General features: G+C 42.0%; 1 protein-coding gene and 1 non-coding gene across 3 annotated transcripts in view; one reads left to right on the forward strand and one right to left on the reverse strand.

The window, feature by feature from the left end:
• Nucleotides 1-24578, reverse strand: part of SNX30 (sorting nexin family member 30) — a 107813-nt gene that overhangs the window by 30676 nt on the left and 52559 nt on the right. For both annotated transcript variants that reach the window (XR_003523697.2, XM_027615623.2), the window contains exons 3-6: nt 17475-17585; nt 6629-6787; nt 2987-3182; nt 921-1120 (exon numbers count right to left, since the gene is read on the reverse strand). Coding sequence is in view for 1 of the 2 variants with exons in the window: in XM_027615623.2 (XP_027471424.1) it covers nt 921-1120; nt 2987-3182; nt 6629-6787; nt 17475-17585 (666 nt within the window). In the remaining variant the exon portion in view is untranslated. The remainder of the gene's footprint in view (nt 1-920; nt 1121-2986; nt 3183-6628; nt 6788-17474; nt 17586-24578) is intronic.
• LOC113935188 lies at nt 7204-7306 on the forward strand. Its single transcript, XR_003523941.1, has one exon. It is a non-coding gene; the product is annotated as a U6 spliceosomal RNA (small nuclear RNA).

Genomic DNA, 24578 nt, shown 5'->3' on the forward strand with positions numbered 1-24578 from the left:
CTGTAGCTGTCCTTTCAAAAGGGTCTAAGTGCAGGCTGGGGTAGTTTCTAGTGTGGGCATTAAAGCATCTGACCCCATCCTTATTCTGCATTTAGAATGTGAGGTTGGAAATCATATGTCCTCACAGCTCCTGTCTTTTCTCGTCCACTGCTGCTAGATCAAAGCCATTCTGATTCTTATTCCATTTGTACGTCTCCTCCCTCTCCCTCTTTCTTTAAAAGCTTTTAAAAATCGTATAACTTTCATTCTAAAATTTTACAGTGATATGCTGTGGGTTGGCTCTCTCTTCATTCCTTTTGCTGGTCAATCACCATGTCCTTTTAATCTGAAAACTCACATCCTTTAGCTCTGGAAGATTTTCTTATATTATTTCTCTCATCAGTTCCTTCCATCAGTCTTTTCTGTTCTCTCAGGGACTCTTATCAGACAGATGCTGAACCTTTGTGAGTAAACCTCTATGTCTCGTATCATTCTTCCACATTTTCAGTACTTTTGCATTTTTGTTCTACTTTCCAACTACTCGGTTTCCTTATTGTACTTTCCAAGATTTCCTCAACCTCATCTTTCAACTTTGCCCTTCAATTTCATCTCAGCAAATCAGATTTTAACTCCCAAGAACTCTAATTATCCAAATGTTCTCTTTTCACAGCATCCTGGTCTTGTTTAGTAGATGTTACACCTCCATGAACTCCTAGAGAACGTTAAGAGTTTCTTCCACACTATTTTTCTTCATTTAATTCACATACTCGGTTCACTATGTGTTCTATTTATATGCCTATGAGATCAGTCCACATGTGTGATCCTGCCCACCCAGGAAGAAGGAAACCTATACCATGTGCAAATAGGCAATAATAAATTACTTTTTGAAAATGACTAAAACAAGGAACCTACTTAAGTGCACAAGAAGTGAGCCAGCTTACCTTCATAGAGTCAGAGTATAAAATATATTCCCTGAGAACAGGTAGAAAGTCTTCTGTCATGTCATCTGTCAGCTCTTCCAAGGCCGTTGAGCAGTTGCCAATGCAAGCTGACACACCCTCCAGGGGCTCAGTCAGCTCCCCCTCTAATGCACTCCACGTGGAGTACACAGGCCCATATTCTCGCAGCTCTACAAGGTACTCTAAAGGGAGAAGAGAAACTAAGTAAGACTTGGTGGGTAATTAAGACAATCACTGGTATTACTGACTCAGTAACAACTGTAGCCAAGAGCTCGCTATAGTAAGATGTTATTTCCTTGGCCATTCACTCACCAAAGCATGCTTTCTTTTAAACAAAACACAACATTGTTTACAGTTTTTAAAAATCTCTAGGGCGCCTGGGTGGTTCAGTCGTTGGGCATCTGCCTTCAGCTCAGGTCATGATCCCAGGACACTGGGATCGAGCCCCACATCAGGCTCCCTGCTCAGCGGGAAGCCTGCTTCTCTCCCTCCCTCTCCCCCTGCTTGTGTTCCCTCTCTCGCTGTGTCTCTGTCAAAAAAAATAAATAAATAAAATATTTAAAAAAAAAAAAAAAAAATCTCTATAAACCTATATTATAGCTAACATCATAACATCACCTGACTTCACCCCATAGTAGGAATGCCATGCTTCTGGATAATGGGGACCATAATGCCTTCTGGCGGAAGTGGTAGGAGCTACATCCACCACCTATCTTCAAAAATAACCACTCACCTAGTCATACAGTGAAGCAGTATTTTAACAGTAGTAGGGGCAGAGTTTCACAAAGGTTTAGGGGGATCTTTTTAAGGGAAAGAAAAATAATAGGATTTTAGGAAATATTTTGTTACAGATGTGGTCTTACATATGCAGAATCACTCTCATTCAGAGGTCACCTCAAAACTGTGGTCCCATTGGAATTTATTCCACATGCTCCTTAGATGTGGACAGTACTGAAAGCTACCTCTAGCACCTGCAGGCCCCATATAATACCATCAGTGGGCAGAGGAGAATGAAAGTACAGGGGAAAAGGGCAAATGTTGATTTATTTCCCCTCAAAAAAAAAATCTAGCCCATCATTCATCACCAGGATTTTTTTTTAAAGATTTTACTTATTTATTTGACAGAGAGAGAGAGAGCACGCACATGCACAAGCAAGGGGAGCTGCAGGCAGAGGCAGAGGGAGAAGCAGGCTCCCCGTGGAGCAGGGAGCCTAATGCGGGGCTTGATCCCAGCATCCTGAGATCATGACCTGAGCCAAAGATAGATGCTTAACTGACTGAGCCACCCAGGTGTCCCAACACCAGGATGCCTGCCATTACAAAAAAAGGTTTTTGCCATTTTTTAGTAACCAATGGATGGCAACTACTGGAGAATCCTTTTTGGTGTGTTTCATGCCTTGTGCCAGCATGATCATTAACGTTGTTCCGGTTTCTCTGGCCTACACGTGTAAGAAGACAAAAGGCCCGAATATTCTGGGCTATAGAAAATCAGGTGGCCACAAGAGGGGTGGGGAGGGAGTGGTGGCAACAACCCGGAAGGTTCCAGAAAGGTCTCATAACTCCCCAGGTCAGGAAGAGTGGGTCTGAAAAGAAGCAGGGGTGGGGCAGGTGAGTCAATTTCAAGTTGAAGGCTCATTAGGACCACAACTTTGGCATACACAGGTCTCTATGCTGTCCTTTTGAACCATCTTTCTGCCAGAAAGGTACCAAAGTTTGTTTTTTAAATTATAGTTCCTATGAATGAAAGGAAGTTGAGTCAATGTCTTCACTTTTTAAAGCTAAAGAGAGAGAGAAGTGGAAAGAAACTCCTCGGGGCTGAGAAGTGACTGTATGCTATGGGGAAAGCAAACACAAGGCTGAGAAGCAGGGCAAAGGAGGGAGCACAAAATTATACTCTGCTCACGACGACCCCCTCCCCTCCTTCTATTTATTTTTTAGTTTTGTAAGCGTGGCCTCGTTTCTCCAGTTTGATTCTGCTCAGCACCTGTGAATGTCATTTCTGCACACATGCTCCCTGGGCGTGATCACTATCTGCACAAAGGGCTCACCTATTTCTTCCTTAATGATCCTCTGGGCTATTCGGTCAATGGTTCCCAGTTTGAGCGCAAATGTATCTAAGTAGTCGCCTACAGCTGCAAACTCAAGAGGTCGACTCCTCAGCTTGTAGCCTCCAGTGACGTGCTTGACAGACTCGCCCACTCTGGTCAGCAGCGCCATCCCTTGCTTCTTGTAGGCATTCAGGTCCTAAGGATGACACATAAACAAACAAACTCAAGGGGCTCCATCACTCCCACAGCCAGGTCTCGGTAAACCCAATCCCTTTAGGTGGTTTCTTCTTGGAAGTGGAAGACTCCGAGAAAAGGGAGCTGAGTTAGAGGACTGACCACATACACAACAGTCCTCTCTCCTCGCCATCAGAAACACCAAGCGCGCACACCTGAGCCCTTTCACCAGAGCCAGACTCCTACCTTTCTGATCGGGCTCACTCACCTGAGTGTGCTCTCCTTTAAACTCAACACTATTTCTAACATGATGTTTTAAAGTCTGACCAAGGAAAAAAAAAGGTCCCTTTCTCTCCTATAAAATATCCTAAGTTATCTTTGGGAGGAAAATTCTAGAGCTGAAATTCATTCTGTTCATTTATTTATATCCCAAGCAAAGTGATAGAAAGAAAGGAGGGAGAAGAGGACAGGAAGTAGGAAACGGAGACAGAAAAAGCAGTGCAAGAACACCCAAGCCAAGGAGAGATGCTGTAAACAACCAAACATTTTATCCTAAACGTCTTGGTCAGGGCATACACAGGAAATATGCTGAGCTACATGATCCACTGTATCTAAATTTAAAATGTGTATCAGTCTGCCAGGTCAAATGAACTTCCTCCTGTCATCCAACTCTGGGAGGAATCTACAGCACCTTCAGGTTGTTCGACATCACCTCCTTTAATGGTGCCTTCAAAACCGGTTTTACAGAAGATCGGGTGTCTGCTCCTTATATCCACCCTCAACACAAACAGAATAGGAATTCCTGGTCCAAGGAGGGCATGTCCACAGAGATATAAGGGAACACAGCACAAGGCCATTGCTTTCTGGTCACCTTGTCTGGTTTGGGGATGGAGCAGAGAACAGGGAATCACGCTGAACGCAGACGTCCAGCGGCCCCCTCCCATTTCACCACCACAGTCACAGGCTCCGGTCTCCACAAGTGTCTGCAGGGGAAACTACTCCTGATTTCACTTCCTTCTTCTTTAGGCAGCCAAGTCCTTCACTTGCACTCTTGATTCCACTCTTTCCTAGTTACACCTCGCTGACCAGCAAGGCCCCCGCCCATCAACCATTCCCTCTCCTGTCTGTACCTTCAACTTCTCACCCTTCGGTGCGTAATAGACACCCAGGGCTCACCCATCTTCAAAACAGCGGCAATTTCCTCCTCCATTTCTCTTCTTCCTTCCAAAGTCAGGCTACCTGGGAGAATGTTCCAAAGATTCCATCTCCTCTTCTAGCCTCAGGTACCCTAGATAAGAAAACGTCCCCGTAGACACCTGGCTTTCATAAGACAGTAATGGAAGCCTTGCCATTCTTGGCTCTGCTTGCAGATTCAGTACTCTTTGGAGCAGGGGCTAGAGCCCAATGGGCTTGCTGGCCTGCAGAAGCTCTATTCCAAGTAGAGGCTCAGAAGAGAACCCCCAGTTAGCCAAGTCAATATACTGCATGAGGTTATTGGGTAGTGTCTTGACTGCTGCACCCACTCTGCCAAAGATAAAAACACTGATCTGAACACGGGCAATACTGAGCATCCCCTCACCGCTCCCAGCATTACTGGCTTCTTCTCAAAGACACTCCTGGTTTGTGGTTAAGATCAGGTTATCACGAAGAGGAGGAATGCTTCTGCCTTCACTGTGTCAGACCGTGTCAAGGCCTCACCTAAGAACAAGACCAAGTTATTCAAGGCGTGTCAGAAGACGGGGAACACGGGGAGGGGGAGATGGGGAGCTCCTGTGGGATCACACAGCACACAGTATAGTACCGTGTTTCAGTTTCACGAGACGAGAAAGTTCTGAGGATTAGTTGTGAATGGATTTAATGCTACTGAAATGTACATCTTAAAATGGTTAGGATGGTAAATTGTGTATTTTGCCATAATCTAAAGAAAAAAAAAAAGAACAAGATGGGGTTATTAGTTAGTACATTCAGTTCGGCAAGTAAAACTGAACTAGGCTAGGATTTGTTCTGTGTTAGAGTCAACACCCCAGCACTCACTCAGGGGAAGTTGGATTGTGGTTAAGACAGTGAAGGACTTTTTTTGTTTGTTTAATCATTCCTCTGGCCCACAGATAAATGCCCCCCCCCACACACACACACCTTTCCTCTTTAATCTCCACATAGATTCCTAATGACCAAGGGTCCACGTGTTCTCCCATGTCTCTCTGCTCAGTAAGGAGGACCACGACTGGGGCCTGCCAGGTCAACAAGCCGAACCATGCGTGAGGCAGTGAGTTGCAATGTTGGAGAATCAGATGGAATTTTACTCTGTATAAGAACCGTATCTGAGGATCTGTTACCAGGAAATACTTATTTTGAAACAGAACACGAGTTTGATGTGGGGGGAAATGGGCCTTTAGGAAAAAAGAGATAAATGGGAAGGTCATCAATGGGGCTAAAAAAAATGCCAATGGTGGTTTAAAAAAAAGAAAATACTAAAGGACTTGGCCAGCTGGTTTCCATCACCTGGAGAACAGCACCCTCTCTAAAATCTTTAACATCAGCTGATATTATCTGCAAATATTTCTCAGTTTTGCCATTTTGAAAAAGAAAACTGGGAAGTCCCTGAGCTTCAACACCCTTGCCAACAAGGAACAAAGCACCTATGGCCCGAGGATGGGAATGTGACCCATGGAGGTAAAGAGATGTGGCTACAGGGAGCTGGCATGAGAATCTGGGCCTGAGATCCCATTTCTGCAGACATTTAGGGCAGAGTGCCTCAGAATTCCCACCAGTTCTGCCAAAAGGGAAGTGCACACAGAAGCCAGGGCATGACCAACCTGGGTGTGGACACACAGAACCTAGCAACTGTGTGGGACCCAAACGTTTCTCTGGCAAATGCCTGGGAAAATGCCCACCCAATGGGAACGTGGCTGTGGGCAAGTAACACTCGACTCGTCTTGGTCGGGCAGTCAGATACAGAGGGGAAGTGTGGCCTCCGGAGCCATAAAGACCCAATCTCAAATCCTAGTGATGCTACTTGAACACGTACTGACTCCTTGAACTTCAGTTTCCCCATCTGTAAAATGAGGGTGGTTCCTGTGATGGGTTCCTGTGAAGAGCATCCTTACCAAACACTCACTAGATGTTCTTACGCTCTGTTCCTTCAGCCCACTCTTGGTAAGAGTGGTCTCACCCAGTAATATGCCAAGAAGTGTTTAAGGAAACGCTTATCCCTCCTTTCGGCAAGTGAAAATACTCTTAACTCCCTCTGCTGCTGCTGCTGCAAAGGGGTGTTTCTCCCAAATTCTAACATGGAAACCCTGCTGAGGTAAATGGACATCAAAAAAAAAAAAAAAAATAGACCAATTTGATGACATCCACTACTGTGGGCCATTCACAAAGGTGGTTTGTGAGACATCAAAGCAGCTTCTGAGAAAGAGCCTGAAGGATACTAATTTGGGGGAAGAACATGAAAAATTCTGTTCTTACCTTAGCAGTAAGGAAAACATTAAAGTGTTCATTGAAAGAGAGCACAGGATGATCTGTAATTCTTTTTAGGAATTTATCCAAAGCTTTTCTTCTGGTCTCCACAAACTCTTCTGAAAAACGATCTACAACACCTTTCACCACAAACTTCTCAGGAAGCGGCTATGAAGACAGGAAGAAAAATATTCAGAGTAATTGATAAGATAGCGGAAAGAAAAACCACAGGCTAGCAAATAATTCTTTTTTTTTAAAGATTTTATTTATTTATTTGAGAGAGAGAGAGAGAGAAACAGCATGAGAGGGGAGAAGGTCAGAGGGAGAAGCAGACTCCCCGCCGAGCAGGGAGCCCGATGTGGGACTCGATCCCAGGACTCCGGGATCATGACCTGAGCCGAAGGCAGTCGCTTAACCAACTGAGCCACCCAGGCGCCCCTAGCAAATAATTCTGTCCAAGAACACACAGATGGAGTAAATCACGGCTACCCTTCTCAGTCTTATAACCCAAGAAGTAAAATGCTAGAGACTAGTCCTTGGAATACAAAAAACAGTCAGTCAATATGTATCCAGTAAATCCAATATTGCTCTCTTTGGCAGCACATATGCTAAAATTGGAACAGTACAAGGATTAGCATGACCCTGGCACAAGGATCACGGTAAATCCAAGAGTCTAGCTATCTGTACATTGCGTAATGCACAGGTGGTATAATGAGAAAGTCAGGGCCAGAAAGACAGTCTAAGGAAAGAAGGCAGACAAGATCAACCACACAAAAATTGATTTAAATAGATTCACATTCTGCTCCCAGTTCAAGGGGTAGAAGAACTTGGTGAATGGAGAAATAAGTACATTGGGCAAACCCATGTACCTAAAAAATACCTTTTCCAAGCCAATCTTTTATGTAGGTTTACACTCAAAAGTTCTTAAAAATGTAATTTCCTTTGCTCCTCTTACTCAAACAAATGTCTCTGTAATATTTGCTTTGAGCCAATATTGCGGGCATTTTAAAACTACCTGGTTACTAAGGGATCTTTGAGCTTTGAAGTATTTCCATAGTAGCTTTGATTAAATGCTTGATTAAAAGGCCCTCCCCATTACTACCATGAGAGAGAGAGAATCTGCTAGTGTGCAATTTGAAAATGTTTGGGTTATGAAATATTAAAAAACATTTACATTAAAAATTGGACAAACAATTGGTAGATATTTTTTCAAAGATCTACAAATGGCGAACAAGCACGTGAAGAGATATACAAATGCAAACCACGGTGAGATACGACTTCAAACCCATGAGGATGGTCAGAATAAGGGAGGAAAGAAAGAAACAAAAGCAAAACAAAGAACAGAACAGGTACTGGTGAGGATGGAACCAGATTTAAGTCCACACCCTCCTTCAGCCCCATATTCTGACAATAAAGAGGTCTATTTCTTTTCTTTTTTTTGAAGATTTTTATTTATTTATTTGAAAGAGAGAGAGCATAGGGGCAGGGGCAGAGGCAGACATGGGGCTCGATCCCGGGACCCTGGGATCATGACCTGAGCCGAAGGTAGGCGCTTAACCGACTGAGCCACCCAGGCGCCCCAGTTTATTTCCTTTAAATTATAAACCTTCAAGTGCACACACGAGCACACAAAAACAGACACAGGACTTCACCAACCCGAAGAAGTGGAATCCTAAGGTATTTGGAGTGGAGAAATCAAGAAGTGATCCCAACTTTGAGCCTTTTCAAAGAGGGAGTCTGGCACCATCAACAGCCCTGGGATGAAGCACTTGGAAGAGCTTTGGAAAGGCAGGATGTTTTCCATCTCCAGAATAGAGATCGTGACTCCATGCCTCCGGGATTCATCTTCCCCCTCGGCCAAGCTGTCTGACTTCTGTCAAGTTCTACCATCTCCTGGTACCTCAGTTTCTTCTTCATTTGTAAAAAAAAAATAGATAACAATAATGCCAGCCTCTCAGGGTTGTTACGAGGATTAAAATTCGCTACTAGGCTGAATGTGCTCCACACAATTCCTGCCGCAGAGGAAGCAGCAACAAAAGTTTGGTGAGGGGGGAAGGGTCTTTGCTGAGGAGGGGCAGCGGCTTCAGGAACTACTAATCTTCGGGGACAGCCATGTCCAGTTACATTTTGAAATGGTGGCAGTGTGCAGGCAGAAGAGGCTAAGAACTGACAGGTTTCTTTTTACCAGATCGGGAGTTCTAGAGGGCACGGCGGAAAGGCACGGAAATGAAGAAAGAGAGGGTAGTAGAGTGAGGAATAAAATTACAGAGCCACATGGAGAGAACACGTCCAACTTAGACGCCCGGTAGAGCTTATGCCTGAGGAGAATATTAGAGACGGGGTACTGGGTGAGATGCATAGGGCCATCCAGCCCAATGTTCCGGCCCAGTCAAAAGCACCAGGGAATCTGTCTTAATAGGGTATGGTTGTTCTTTAAGATAACTTCTTTGTTCTGATCAGTTCTTCTCCCATTCCCTTAGGCAGCCATTCTCCTTAAACCCTACACTCAACCCCCAACCTTTCATGCTAAGCACAATACCATCTCTCTGACATAGGAACCAGGTGTAAGGGCATCACATAAACATTCCCTAACCATTCTGCTTCCTCCACAGAAACCCATCTCCCCTCCATTTCTCAGGTCCCTGTGGACAACATACCCAACCCCCAACACACCACAAAGGTAACTCTTCTGTGTCTTTGACCCACTAGTTCACTATCATGCCTGTGTTGTCATTAACTAATTATACCTTCTTTTCCTTGTACCTTCAACATTTCCTCCTCACCTGGCTCTGTTCCTGAGTCTACAAAAATATAGTTGGTTCTCTTTCTACCCAAAAATAATAAACCCCACTATCCCTTGACCTTACATCTTCTTCTCCACTCTCCTGTGGGGCTCATTCAACCTTTCTGAAAGAATCATTTATCTTAACTTCCACTCCTTCCAGCCCCCAATCTTCCTCTACCCCAAAACAAAGTTGTCTTTGGTTCTGCCTTCAATCCTGCATTTCTCCGCCTCATCCCTAACCCAATGTAGACCACTCTTTTAAAGATGATCAGAGGCTTTCTAATGACCAAATCCAGTGGATATTTACCTGCTCTTATTTCATGAGTCCTGGTGAGCATGTTCTGGTTTGCTTATGCTGAGTAGGACTTGGGAGGAAAGCCTAATGAGAAAATAAGTGGCTAGGTATGCCTCATTTAACGTAACAGATAATCTCCTGAAATAATTCATTCTTCAGGTTTAGTACATTGAACTTTATGTTTAATGAATCAGGGAAGCTTGCTATTTTAAGGAACCCCAGAGTGAATCCTTCTGCAAACAGAATTTCCTTCTAAGCATTATTATTCCCAAATGTATATGGCTTCGGAAGTTTGTTTCTTCCTATTTCGAGCCTTAAAGGGGACTTAAAGCCTACTCTCGGCGTCATTTATAATTACCTTCTGGTTCCTTTATGCATAGGAATCTGGGTTGCTGATGAAATCAAGTGCCTCTTTGGACTGTAACTGAGCTCAGCACAGCTCCAAGCACATGGTAGATGTCACACATATGCCAGCTATTTTTATGACCTCGTAAACACAGAGAACAGAAGGCAGAAGGGGAGTGGACCAAAGGGTGGAATTTCCATACATCTTTGAGGCCAAAATGTTTTTTAAAAACCCTCTGGGATACATATCATTTCACACTCACTAGGATGGCTCTAAGATTAAAAAAAAAAAAAAAAAGGAAGTACGTGGAGAAATTGGAACCCTCATACATGGTTGGTGAGATTGTAAAATGGCACAGTCTCTGTGGAAAACAGCTTGACGGCTCCTCAAAATATTAAGTGTTAAGATTAGCATAGGATCCAGAATTCCATTCCTTGGTACACAGCCCAAATAATTGAAAGCAAGTGTTCAAACAAAAACTCGTACAATCAATGTGCAAGTAGCATTATTTGTAATAGTTGGGTTGGGGAAAAGGGGAACGAGAAGTGACTGCTTCATGGGTATGGTATTCTTCTGGGGGGGATGAAAATATTCTGGAATTACATAGTGGTGGTGACCGTAAAACATCATGAATGCACCAAAAGCCACGGAATTGTACACTTCTTAAAATGGTGAATTTTATGTTATTCAAATTTTACCTCAATTAAAAAAAAAAAAAAAAAGCTGTGGTGACGGAAGCAAATGTCAGAGAGGAGAGAAGACACTGTGCTTTGAAGATGGCGGAAGGGGCCACGAGCCAAAGGATGTGGGAGCCTCTAGAAGCTGGAAAAGTCAAGGAACCAACTCCCCCCTGGAGCTTCTACGAGGAATGCAGCCCTGCCACCTAGATAGTAATCCACTGAGTCCAATTCTGGACTTTTGACCTCCAGAATATAAGGTGATAAACTTCTGTTGTTCAAATCACTTTCTAAAAAAAAAAAAAAAAAGCTTACCTGGTATGCAGGTGAGGGAGTGGATAAGGGTAGAGATGAAACAAGATGGGCCATTGGGGATAAATGCTGAAACTGGGCAGTGAGTACATGAGGGGGTTCATTGCACCGAATCGCTCTACTTTAGTATTTCTGACATTTTCCATAATGAAAACATTTTTTAAAAACGACACATGCATGTATATGTTGGAACTTTCAAAAAATCCTATTTGTGGGGCTCACGGGTGGCTCAGTCAGTTAAGCGTCTGCCTTCGGCTCAGGTCAGGATCCTGGAGTCCCGGTATGGAGCTCCATGTCGGGCTCCCTGCTCAGTGGGGAGTCTGCTTCTCCCTCTCCCTCTACCCCTCCCCACTTGTGTTCTCTCTCTCTTGTTCACTCTCTTTCAAAGGAATAAATCTTTAAAAAATATATTTTAAAAAATCCTATTTGCAAAGCATTACAATAACCCATTAAATATTTCAAGGTTTAACCTTATAAAATATTTACATTTTTATAGCACTTGATACTTTGGTCAAGCACTTTCAGATGTATTATATTTCATAATAGTTTATAAGAAAGTACCTTATAATCCGTAAACAAAAGCATACTTCCTGTAGGTTGTCATGGAAAGCTACTATTTCATAGTGCGAAATCTGCACAAAGATTTCAATTGCTCAGTCTTGAAATGATCCAACTTCCTCTTTTTTTTTTAAAGATTTTATTTATTTGACAGAGAGAGCACAAGCAGAGGGAGAGAGAGGGAGAAGCAGGCTCCCCGCTGAGCAGGGAGCCCGATGCGGGACTCGATCCCAGGACCCTGGGATCATGACCCAGGCCGAAGGCAGCCGCCTAACCAAGTGAGCCACCCAGGCGTCCCTCAACTCCCTCTTGTCAGCATTTAAATTGCTTCTTCAACAAATATTAATTTGCAATTAATTGCAAATTGCAATTAAACAAATATTCAGCAACACACCCACTACATGACAGAAAACTATTTTTCCTATCCTTATCAAACAAACAGAAAATATTGCTCCTAAGAAAAAAATAACAAATAAATAAAAGAGCATTAAGATTAAAAACCTCCTCTCCATAAAGACCACTGTCAAGCCCGGATTAATTCAAAGGACTTGAAATTTCAATCAATGTTCAACTGCTTATTTACTTACCTACTGGGTAAGCTAAGAGCATGCATATGCTTTTTCTTAAAGATTTTTTTTTTTTTGACAGAGAGAGACACAGCGAGAGGGGGAACACAAGCAGGGGGAGTGGGAGAGGGAGAAGCAGGCTCTCCGCTGAGCAGGGAGCCCGATGCGGGGCTCGATCCCAGGACCCTGGGATCACGACCTGAGCAGAAGGCAGACGCTTAACGACTGAAGCACCCAGGCGCCCCTTGTGCATATGCTTTTTTTTAACAGTACCAAAAAAGGAGGAACCAACTAGAAAATGAAGTTAGAGTTTTTACTGATTATTTTATATTAAGAAAAACAGCTGTTGCATTACAAAGTTTTTATTAATTCCTATGAGTTTGCCACTACCCAAAACAAACCAGGTATATAGTAAATACAAATGCATTCTTCCAACAAAGCTTCCTTCACAAAAACTGAAGCAAACAGTAAACTTCCAAGTGCAATTAAACACTAAAGAGCTTAATAAATGTATTTGCTTCATCTCCCAAATCTACCTGTGCCCATCAAATCATGAAACATATCTATTATTTTAACGAGGTGTGCCCCAGCAAAAGAAGTAGTGTTAAAACCAACCTGTGGGCCAAAAAATAAACGAAAAAACCAAAAACCATGTCATAATGAAGACTTTCTTGGGGTTCCAACTATTCGATGATGAAGTGAATTGTCATTATGAGATGACAAATACACATCCAGCACACTTCTAGTTGTAAGATGGCATTTTAAGAACATACGAGCATTTCTGCTTTTCAAATTACAGAGCAGCAATGACGCAATATAAAAAGAAAAAAGAAAAATATGCTGCAGCATCAGAAAATATCACGGTATGCAGCACACAGAAAATATCAAATAGGCCAAGATCTGTTAAAGGTACAAAGCAGAAAAGACTGAACTGAGAGAAAAGTCAAGCAATACTGATCATCTTGTGATTCAATTCAGGCAAAGGAAAGGTTGGTGTAGGAAGTAAAGGGCTGGGTTTCCCCAGTACAGCCCCAGAAGCTGCCAAGTTCAGAGCCACAGGGGCTGGAAACAGGCCTCAGGACAGCCAATGGGGAGAGGAAAATGAAAGAATGTGGGTCCCTTCCCAGAACCACAGTCTGGCTGGCTGTTCACTTACAACTTCACATGGTTCCAATGAAGCCCAGGTAAAAGGGGCACTTCATTTCCACACTTTCTAACACAAGCAGCAGAATCTGCAAGCTCAGAATCCTCACACATTTTTAACCGTAGCTGACTTGAGTTGGCAAAAAACAAACAAAACAAAATAATTGGAACTCATTCTCCCAAAATTTTCAACTAATTCAAAAGACTCTATAAAGTTCATCTTGAAAAATAAAACATGTGCCAACAGCTAGAAAAGCTCTGGAAACAAAGTATGTTGGCAGGTGGAGACAGAGATGGGTACCTGTACAACCGGATGTTCTATGAAGTTACAGTCATTCAAATCGTGTATGAGGGGCACAGATTAGAAAGACTGATGAACCAAGGGTTCAGGAGCAGCCCAGGAATACACAAGTCTAATGTATGATTCAGTCTGATGCACAAACGATGGTAAAGATGATTGATTACTCATAAGTGGTTCTGGAACAACTCACCACCTGAAAAAAAGTATGGTCCTCCCATCTCGCATCAGAACAAATGCTAGATTTAAATATAAAAGATAAAAGTCAACTTCCTTTGCAGATATGGAGTTTTTACAAAAAAAGAGAGAGAGAGAAAATGAAGAGGTAAGTCATAAAAGAAATGCCAGTGTCCAATAAGTTCAGGGGAAGACATTCAGCCTCACTGGTTAAAGGAAAACTTACTATACAAAAATGAACTCAAATGGATGAAAAGCTGAAATGTGTGGGCTAAAACTGTATAAAAATTTTAAAAGAGGAGCACCTGGCTGGTTCAGGCGGTAGAGCGAGTGACTCTTGATCTTGGGGTCATGGGTTCAAGCCCCACATTGGGTGTAGAGATTACTTGAAAACAAAATGTTAAAAAAAAATTTTTAGAAGAAAACACAGGTGTAAATCTTCGTGACCTAGGACTAGGTGATGATTTCTTAAATAGGGCACCCTTAAGCACAAGCAGCAAAAGAAAAAAAAAAAGATAAATTGGACTTCATCGAAATTAAAAACCTTTGTACTTCCAAGAGACGCCATCAAGAAAGTAATGAGACAACTCACTAATTGGGAGAAAATTTTTTGCAAGTCGTATCTCTAGTTAGGGATTTGCATTTAGATTATATAAAGAACTAATAACAAAAAGACAACCCAGCGTAAAGGATCTGAAGAGATACTTCTCCAAGGAAGATGACAGATGGCCAACAAGCATATAAAAAAAATGCTCAACATCATTAGCTGTCAGGGAAATGCAAATCGAAACCACAATGAGACACCCACTGGGGTGGTTATAATCAAAGACGCAGACAATCACGGTGTTAGTAAAGACGTGGAGAAACTAGAACCCTCATACCCTGCCAGTGGGATGGTAAAATGATGCAGCCACTTTGGAAAACAGCCTCGCAGCTTCTCACAAGGTTAAATAAACAGTTACGTATGTTCTGTCAATGACACTGCTAGGTCTATACACACTCAAGAAAAAATGAGAACATAGGACCACATAAAAATTTGCTCGTGGATGGTCATAGTCGCATTACTCGTAATAGCCAATAGGTGAAAACAATTCAAATGTCCATTAAATGTGTGCAGACAGACCAGAAAGGGGTATTATCCATAAAACGTAGTATTATTTGACAAGAAAAAGGAACAAAAGTACTGACACATGACACAACATGAATTAACCCTGAACACATTATGCCAAGTGAAAAAAAAAATCCAGTCACAAAAGACTATATAGTGTAGGACTCTACTTTATATGAAATGTTTGGAATAGGCAAATTTATAGAGACAGAAAGATTAGCGGTTGCCAGGTGCTGGAAAGGATAGAAGGTTTCGAAGCGACAAGCAAGGAGTGGGAGGTTTCTTTTGGGGTGAGAAAAGGTTCTAAAATTGATTGCGCTGATGGATGCACAACTCTATATACTAAATATATTAAAATACTTATATACTAAATATATATACTGAAGTAACATATACTAATATACTAAATACTGATACTAAATATAAGAAAAGCCCTTGACTTGTATATTTTAAAGGGGCAAACTGTACGGTGAGTGAATTATATCTTAATAAAGCTGTTTTTTAAAATAAAGATATGAAAATGTAAACAATAATTATGTTGCATGTCTACTAGGTCTCCACCTGAAAATAAACTTTCCAGGCAGGGGTCCCTTGTCCATCTTATGACCCCTGACCTCCCCAACAGTACTCACCAGGCCTAGCATAAAGACTAACACAAAGTCAGTGCTTAATAACAGATAGATACTTCCTAGCCAAGTTGCTGCAGAATAACTTCTGAAGAGGAAAAAAAAGTTTGTTTCCAGGTTGACTTTCGTATTTGAGTTAGAGACGCTCTTCTATATTAAATCTCTCTCCACCCCAGACATGTACCAAGAATTTATTGAATACATTTATGTCTCCACTTGCTTCTAGAATACCTTCCCACTCACTGCTTCTACCCTGACCATAGGAAACCATACTTAAAGATACTAGGGATCATTCCCCAGCATTCCAAAGACTTCCATCCTCTTTCAGGTCTGGTTTCAGTGTCCGTGCAGAAGTGCAACCAGCAGGTGTCGCTGTCGAACCAAACTTCAAATACACTAGCTGCCAGCAGGTGGAGCGTAATTCCCCCTTCTGCACAGTGTGGGCTAAGCATAAAGAGCAACTTCCTTCCAAACAGTACAGCATGGAACAGGAGAGGAGAAAAGAGTAACTGTGCAGCGGAGAAACCCGACAAGCATTATATCAAATAAGGTGATAAATATTGTTGATAGTATGTATCTTTCGTATGACGTGGTGAGAATGGCACTTTTCCTCCCAAAAACATATGACCCCAGTTTAATCATGAGGAAAACATCAGACAAATCTCAACTGAGAGACAGTCTACAAAATGCCTGATGAGTACTCCTCAAAACTGTCATCGAAAACAAGGAAAGGCTGAGAAACCATCACAACCAGTAAGGAGACTTGGAAGGTGACATCCTAGAGCAGGAAAAGCACATGAGGAAACTGGGGAAACCTGAATAAAGGACTTTTAGTCAAGTAATAAGGGATCATTACTGGTTTATTACCTGTGACAAATGTGCCACACTAATGTAAAATGTCAAGCAAAACCAGGTGGGGGGGTATATGAGGATTCAGTGCACTGTCTTCACAGGAATTCTGGAAATCTAAAACTGTTCTCAAATAAAATGTCTGTTTAAAAAAAAATAATTCACTAGCTGCCAATTTTGCCAAATTGCAATTCTAGTTTAAGGAACAGTTCCAACTGTTTAAAGATGAGTTTCTTCCCCCAAGAAAGAATGCAGTCCCAGTCCCAGCCCCGTCATTTCTACCGCAGCATAGTCAACCTTGCCCGACCGTGGGAGAAGAGCACTGGAAGATGCATGCGTAACATGAAGATTGGCAAGTGCTAAGAAGTTATTCAACCAAGGTTTTCTGAAAGATAAAGCCCCTCTAAAGAGTTTTATGGCCTAAACTGCACCAATGCCCCCAAAGCCCAAAGAAACATCTGGGGTCTAAATGGTTATTATTTCTACTGGGGGAAAAAAAAAGTCAAAAAAGCATTCAATATGTATGTTGGTTTAAGTGGTCTTTTAAATTTTATTTGCTCTAGTTGTTTTTTTATGTGTAGATATGAGCAATAAATATTATGCTGCTTCAAAAAATGGAGGTAGATGGCTTTTGTTTTTTTAAGTGAAAAACTGGGGTTGAGTGGGTTGTGTGCTAGATTCCTATTCCCTGAATTACCCGTGTCTAAAGAAAGCCCAGCCAGCTGTAATCCGAGGCATTGTTCTTCACCTGGTGGCAGCCACCCAAACCTCAAGAACAGTGTCTAGAAGGGGGAAACAGACAGTCTTTAAAGAGGCAGCAAATAAGAATTAGGACTCTCCATACCTCAAAAAAATTGTCATAATGCAAGTGAAAACCTACCCCCATGCCGCTCAAGAAACCAGCATGATGACAGCAAACCAGAAACCAAAACCCCAAGGGTGATATAGATTAGACGGTATCCACGAGAATGTTTTATGTACATTTGACGGGAAAACGTGGTATAAAATGTCAGGCAGAATCTGCCCCTAATGTAAAGGGTGAGAGTTGAGTGAACATCCTCAGGAAAGACAACGCAGGAAAAGAGAGGAACAAGCTATAATGACTTAGTACCTACGGGAATGAGATGAGTAGGCTGGGATTCCTCCAGTTTGTTCCTCAGCCAGTCAAAATCCTGGTACCTTCGACGAACAGAATATTCTGGCAGGTCAAACTCCACTCGCGTACTCTGCAAATAAAAGTGGAACAAAATAAGCATAAGGGAATAGTAGCATATCTTGGCAGAAAAGAAGGAAAAAAGCTCTCTGAGTAACCAAACGGGGCAAGAACACACTTTCCTTCCACCAAAACACCAGCCAAAAGGCATCAATTACCAAGACCAAATTATGCGCCCAGGCCCCCAGGGCCCAGCTCAAAAGTCAAGGGTTTAGAAAGGAAATGTTGGTGGGTTTTTTCCTACCCTTAGGAAATGGAATTCAACTACCCCTCAGGATGTGTTTAGAAACATTTGATCCATTTCCTCCAGGCTTAACTTTGAGGATTGCTTTTAGCGGAATAATTCCACAGAGGATATTGCTACTAAATCACAATCCATGTTTCTTTTAAAAGAAATTAAGTCTCCACCTTCTGCTACATATGCTGACAAGTTCTACCAAAGGCAGAGGGGAGACCAACAAAAAGAGCTAAGAGAGCACCTGCTCATTTAGGAGTCGGACTGGATGAACACAGCAAAGGATCTGCCTCATCTGCCGCATTCTGCCAGAACCACAAGCTTGGAACTATGTTGTATTTCAGGTGATAAGAAAAAAAAAATCTAGAAGGAAATAATGCCAAAATGTCATTGTACTGCAGAAAAATATTAATATCATCCCTTTTCTTTGTTCCCATTTTTTAAGCATTTAATGTTTTACATCAGTCATCCCTTTTCTTGAATTTAAGTTTTCTGATGTGTGATTGCAGCACTTTGATAATGAAAAACAATGTTAAAAAAATGAAATTAATTTATGCCAAAAAAAGATTTTTACACATTAATTTGCCCAAACTAAAGTTGTGTCTCAGCTAAACCATTTTTCCCTATAAGGGTACAGACTATATGACAGTCATAGTTCTCGGAAATGAAAGGTCAAAATAAAAATGGTTCAAGCTACATTTTATAAATTTACTCTTTCAGGCCAAAAGTCCATTTTAATCCACGACACCAAGAAAATCTTAAAAACATATAAACAGGTCGGAGGGGGAGACGAACCATGAGAGACGATGGACTCTGAAAAACAAACTGAGGGTTCTAGAGGGGAGGGGGGTGGGGGGATGGGTTAGCCTGGTGATGGGTATTAAAGAGGGCACGTTCTGCGTGGAGCACTGGGTGTGATGCACAAACAATGAATCATGGGACACTACATCAAAAACTAGTGATGTGATGTATGGTGATTAACATAACAATAAAAAATTATTAAATAAAAAAACATATAAACAAGAGTCATCTATCAATGAAAAGGCTGTGAACATCTTTGGCATTGAAAATTGCGATTTCATCCTCCCCAAGACCCGTGCTCACACAGTCTGAGCAAAATTTTGAAGTTAAAGGACTCAGTCTCGGACTGAACCTCAGTTAACTCTTCCTGCATCTCTTCTCCTTTTCAAAATCCCATGCAGAACCTTCCCCTATGATAGAGGGTATGAGTGGGAAGAGGTGAGGAAATTCATGCAACCTAAGTATTTGTGATTTATCAGAAGACTCCCCAAAGGAATTAGCATGATAGAATTGGTGGGGGCAGGGGGGAATGCTTAAATTCAAAGAACAAATCACTGCTGATGAATTTTCACGCATAAGAGTGCTGCCTCCTTTGGAGGCTGGGTGAGGAGAAGCCTGTGCATGAGCAGTCCTAGCCCCTACCAGATTCCTGAGACACTAAGCCTCCTGGAGCCTAGGTTTTCTCAACAGCAAGAAGAGGGTTGGAAAGGCCATTCTTCAAAACCATACAGAGCACCCCCAACAGGCTCTGTCTGAGGACCTGCCAATGATGATGTGCCCACAAAAGGGCAACTTGGATGTGTGACAAACGCAACTCATTTTCATTGTAAATGTACTGATGGAGGGCTCTACTTTTTGCCTTCCCAATGTTACATGGTATCAACTGATCACTTCTCTTTATTATGCTTTTGCAAATCCACTTCATAAATTATAGTTTAGGTAACATTTCTAACTTTGAAATCAATATTTGGTAACTACAAAGAGCAGTATGATTAAACACAGGTTTTGTTTCTGCTGTAAACAACTTTACTTTGAGGGAACTGGCTTTTTTCCCCCTTCTACTTATTCAGGTGAAACATACTTATTTTAAAACTTCAGGAAAGGGGTGCCTGGGTGGCTCAGGTGGTTAAGCGTCCGACTCATGGTTTCAACTCCAGTCATGATCTCGGGGTCGTGGGATCGAGCTGTGTGTGGGGCTCCACACTTGGTGCAGAGTCTGCTTGGGATTCTCTCTTCTCTCTCTCTGCCCCGCCCCCAACTAGCACATGCATGCACGCTCTCTGTCTCTCTCAAATAAATAAATTTCTTTTTTAAACTTCAGGAAAAATACAGGAATAAAAAATAAAGATCAGTCATAATCCCTCTAAATAGAGAAAAAACACTATGAATATTATGGTTTATATCTTTCCATACTTTTTCTATTCACATCCATTCATTCACTCATATTTTCTAAATCTCTAACAGCTCTTAAGTATCTTTCTGTCAGTAATTCAAATCCACATGATTATTTTTAACACATATATAGTATTCCACTGGATGGATGTATCACAACAAAACCAAATCCTCACTTAAGTTGTTGCCAATCTTTCAATCAATAAACAATGCTGTAGTAAACATCATCAGGTATCTGTTTGATAAAACTCAAATTCCTAAAGACTGAATTACTGGATAAAAGAGTATGTGTGTGGTGTATTTTTTCTTTTTCTTTTTTTTTTTTTTTTTACAAAATGCTCGATCTTTATAATTTATTAGTGGTTTTCTTTTCTTCTTTTTGAGAAAGAGAATGTACACACACGAGTTGGGGAGGTGGTAACAAGGTGGGAGAGGAAGAGAGAGAATCCCAAGCAGGTTCCATCCCAGCACAGAGCCAAACAGGTGGGGGCTCCATCCCACAATGCTGAAACCACGACCTGAGCTGAAATCAAGAGTAGACGCTTAACTGACTGAGCCACCCAGGTACTCAAGTGTACATGTATTTTTAATTAACAGCCTGCTTCCAGAAATGTATCAACTTATATTCTTATCACATATTCTCATCACCAGTGGTTATCTTTGATGGACTTGTAATTAAAAAATAATACATCATCTTTGTTTTGTTTCTTTAATGACTACTGGGGTTGAACATCCTTTGAAATATTTGTTAGCTACAGATTTTTCTTTTGTGAGAAGTCTCTTTTTTAAATGTCTTTTCATTGTCTTTAAAAGTCTGCTTCATTTGTGAAAGTTCTTTACAGCCATTTATCATAATTTCCAAAGGGTTTTCCAGGTGTATATATATTTTTAATTCAGCCATTTTTTCCCCTTTATATTTTTGGGTGTCATGGATAAGAAGGCTGTCCCCATTGCAAGCTTTTAAAAATATTCACCTGTGTTCCCTCCTTTATTTATCATTTATTTATTTATATCTTTAATTACTGCTATTCTACTTCTAGAGATCTGCCATCAGAAAATACTTGCGGGGCGCCTGGGTGGCTCAGATGGTTAAGCGTCTGCCTTCGGCTCAGGTCATGATCCCAGGGTCCTGGGATCGAGTCCCGCATCGGGCTCCCTGCTCCTTGGGAGCCTGCTTCTCCCTCTGCTTCTCTCTCTCTCTCTCCCTCTCTGTCTCTCATGAATAAATAAAATATTTAAAAAAAAAAAAAAAAAAAAAAAAGAAAATACTTGCTACACTGTGGCAAAGATATCTGTATAATGATGTTCACTGCAATACTATTTAAAATGGCAAAGGAATCAAAGCAATCTAAATGTTCAACAATAAAAACAGGTAAATTATGGTACTTTTATTCTATGGTTATTGGTAATCGTGTCATAAGACATCCTTTTTTTTAAGATTTTTATTTATTTATTTGACAGAGAGAGAGAGAGAGCGCGAGCGAGTGAGCATGAGCACAAGCAAGGGGAGTGGCAGGCAGAGGGAGAAGCAGGCTCCCCGCTGAGCAGGGAGCCCCATGCGGGACTCCATCTCAGGACCCTGGGATTATGAACTGAGCTGAAAGCAGACACTCAACCGACTGAGCCACCCAGGTACCCCACAAGACATCTTTAATAACAAATACACTTTAATATACTTTTAAGAGAAAACAGAAAGATTCAAAATTAATTGCACATACATTATGATTTCATTAGTTTTAAAAATATGGGTATAAAAGGTTAGGAAAAATCTGAACTCATAATGACAACTGTCCTCTTTATACTCATCCTTATTTTAAAATGTTCTACAATTCTCATATGATACTTTCATAGTCACACAAAAAAACTGTTTATTTTTTAAAAGCTCCTTTACGGACATAATGGATTAAATAAAAATTTGTTCGATGCTTTGGAAAGCAATAAGGTAAAAAAAAAAATCATCATGAAGCAGAAGGATGCTCACACTCTTTGACCCAATATTTGTTTTACTTACTTTCACCACAATTTGTTCTAGAAAAGATAGAGATACATGAAATAATATTAAATGACATAAATTAGAAGTAGGTGAGAAAGATCAAGAAAAAACAAGGACAGAGAGAAAAAGTAGAGCCAGGAATGAGGCTAGCAAAAGACACTCACCATAGAATTCTGCACACTTGCTAAAACTGGGCCACAGACATCACTGTGAATTTCTGGAGAGAAACCCAGTCAGTTATAAGACTCACAGTACTCATAAAATATGCAGGCCAATAAAACTCCAACTATGACTCTGTAGTAAATTTTTCCTCTGTGAAATTCAGGGTCTAACTGAGTAAGGAAAGTAAAGCAAAGCTCTATTTTCTAATAACAATGAAAAGAGAAAAGTGCACACCCACAATTCCATAATCAGAGACAACCACTACACTGTTTTGTTCTGGGTCCTTCCACACCATGATCCATAATCCAGAATGCCCCACAAGATCACAAGGTCATGGGGACATACCTAAAGCCAGATCTACAAATAGCTTAACTGAGCACAAGAGCTGTAACGAAGAATACTCATTTCTGCCATCACTCCATATGAATATCTCCAGGCACCCCTGCCAATTTTTAAAAAAAATTTTATTCTTGGGGCACCTGGGTGGCTCAGATGGTTAAGTGTCTGCCTTCGGCTCAGGTCATGATCCCAGGGTCCTGGGATGGAGCCCCCCATCGGGCTCCCTGCTCCTTGGGAGCCTGCTTCTCCCTCTACCTCTCTCTCTCTCTGTCTCTCTGTCTCTCATGAATAAATAAATAAAATCTTTAAAAAAATTTTTTTTATTCTTTGAGTAAATTCAACACTTTAGAGGACCTAGCACAGAGCTACAGGGCAATCAATCAGCCGGCAGAGCACCTGTCCATTGGGCCTCACCTTAACCACAGAAGAATTCTTATTCCCCAGGAGCTGATGTGCCTAACTACTGTGGCCTGGAGCCCTTCCAGAGAATTTCCATTCAATCTAAAATTTACAACCAGTCCACTCTAGAGAGATTTGGTCTTCATCAGAAGTGCCATCTCTGTTCAGGCCACAACTGAATCCTGTGAAGTATGAGTGACCCCCCCCAACCCCCCGCAAAGGGACCTCCTCTTCCCTTGTCAAATATTAGCCAGCTAATCTCATTCTGCTTCAAAACACTGCTACCCTAAGAGAACACCTGAGAATGATGACCAGAGAGGCTTCTGGTCTCTCCTCATGCTGCTCGGGGCTTCCTTTCTCGGAGCTTTAGGCCAAGCCTTCTAGAACACCCATTCCGTAATTAATAAATTCCTGTAGTTCTTCCAGCTATTCGGATTCTGAAAGCCGACTCTCCCAGGAGACTACAGCCTCCCTGCTGTCCCAGCAGGTGGAAAGCTGCTCATTTTCTCACATCTCACCAACTCTGCCCCACCCTCCAAGACCAAGGGTTGCTGTTGATATCCCCCTCATTCCGCACTGCTCCTCACCTCCACTGCTCCACAGGCCTGTGAAAACCTTTCTGAGGCTCATGCCATCAAGATATCTACATCTCTGTCCCTCTCACACCTGTCATCTGCTGACACCCCATCATTTTCCTGACTCCCAGAGGATTCCAGTGCCAAAGGTGCTTCCTCTCCAAAGCCCCTCCATAACCTGGGTGCCCTCGAGATCTGTGAGTTTGCACACACAACACCCACCTCTGAGCCAAGAGCATCTCCTTCCATTCCCGTTGCCTCCCCTCAGACTGTCATCTGGCAGAAAGTCAGATCTCCCTCTCTCCAACCAGCATCTCCTGTACTTCAGACTTTTCCACTTCCCAAGACCCCTGGTTTTTCAGCCTCTTGGAACCTACAGTTCCACGGCATTCTGTCCAATCCTATCTTTATTTCCTTCCTTATTCTTCATCAATTCCATAACCCATCACATCTGCCTCTTATTTGCCAATATCCTAAACGTCCCTTTCCCTACTGTCCGTCCACACGACTCTGGCAAAAATGCAAGCGTGCACTTCCTGCTTTGCCACACGCATGTGCGAGCACACTCCTGGAGGGAAAACAAAACAGGCAAACACACTAAGTGACACACTAAAATCTCCTACTGGACCCTCAACATTGCCAAGCGATCTTCTCATACTTCCTCCGTCAACTCTCTCCCTCATTTTCCACATCGGTTAATGCAAAGCCTGTAGAAGTCCTGAAAACCTCCCAGCCTTACATCAAAACCTCCTGTTCAGGGCACCTGGGTGGCTCAGTCGTTAGGCGTCTGCCTTCGGCTCAGGTCATGATCCCAGGGTCCTGGGATCGAGCCCCGCATCGGGCTCCCTGCTCCGCGGGAAGCCTGCTTCTCCCTCTCCCACGCCCCCTGCTTGTGTTCCCTCTCTCGCTGTGTCTCTCTCTGTCAAATAAATAAATAAAATCTTAAAAAACAAACAAAGAAACAAAAAACAAAAAAACCTCCTGTTCCCTCTTAGCAGAAGACCTCATCATCTATTCCTAGAGAAAACTGCAGCTAGAAGCCCAGAACCCTCAACTTCCTGCCACAAAGAATAAAACAAAGCAAAACAAAAACTTCCCCTCTACCTCTAG

The sequence above is a fragment of the Zalophus californianus genome, chromosome 13 (assembly GCF_009762305.2).
Source record: "Zalophus californianus isolate mZalCal1 chromosome 13, mZalCal1.pri.v2, whole genome shotgun sequence".
Taxonomy (NCBI): domain Eukaryota; kingdom Metazoa; phylum Chordata; class Mammalia; order Carnivora; family Otariidae; genus Zalophus; species Zalophus californianus.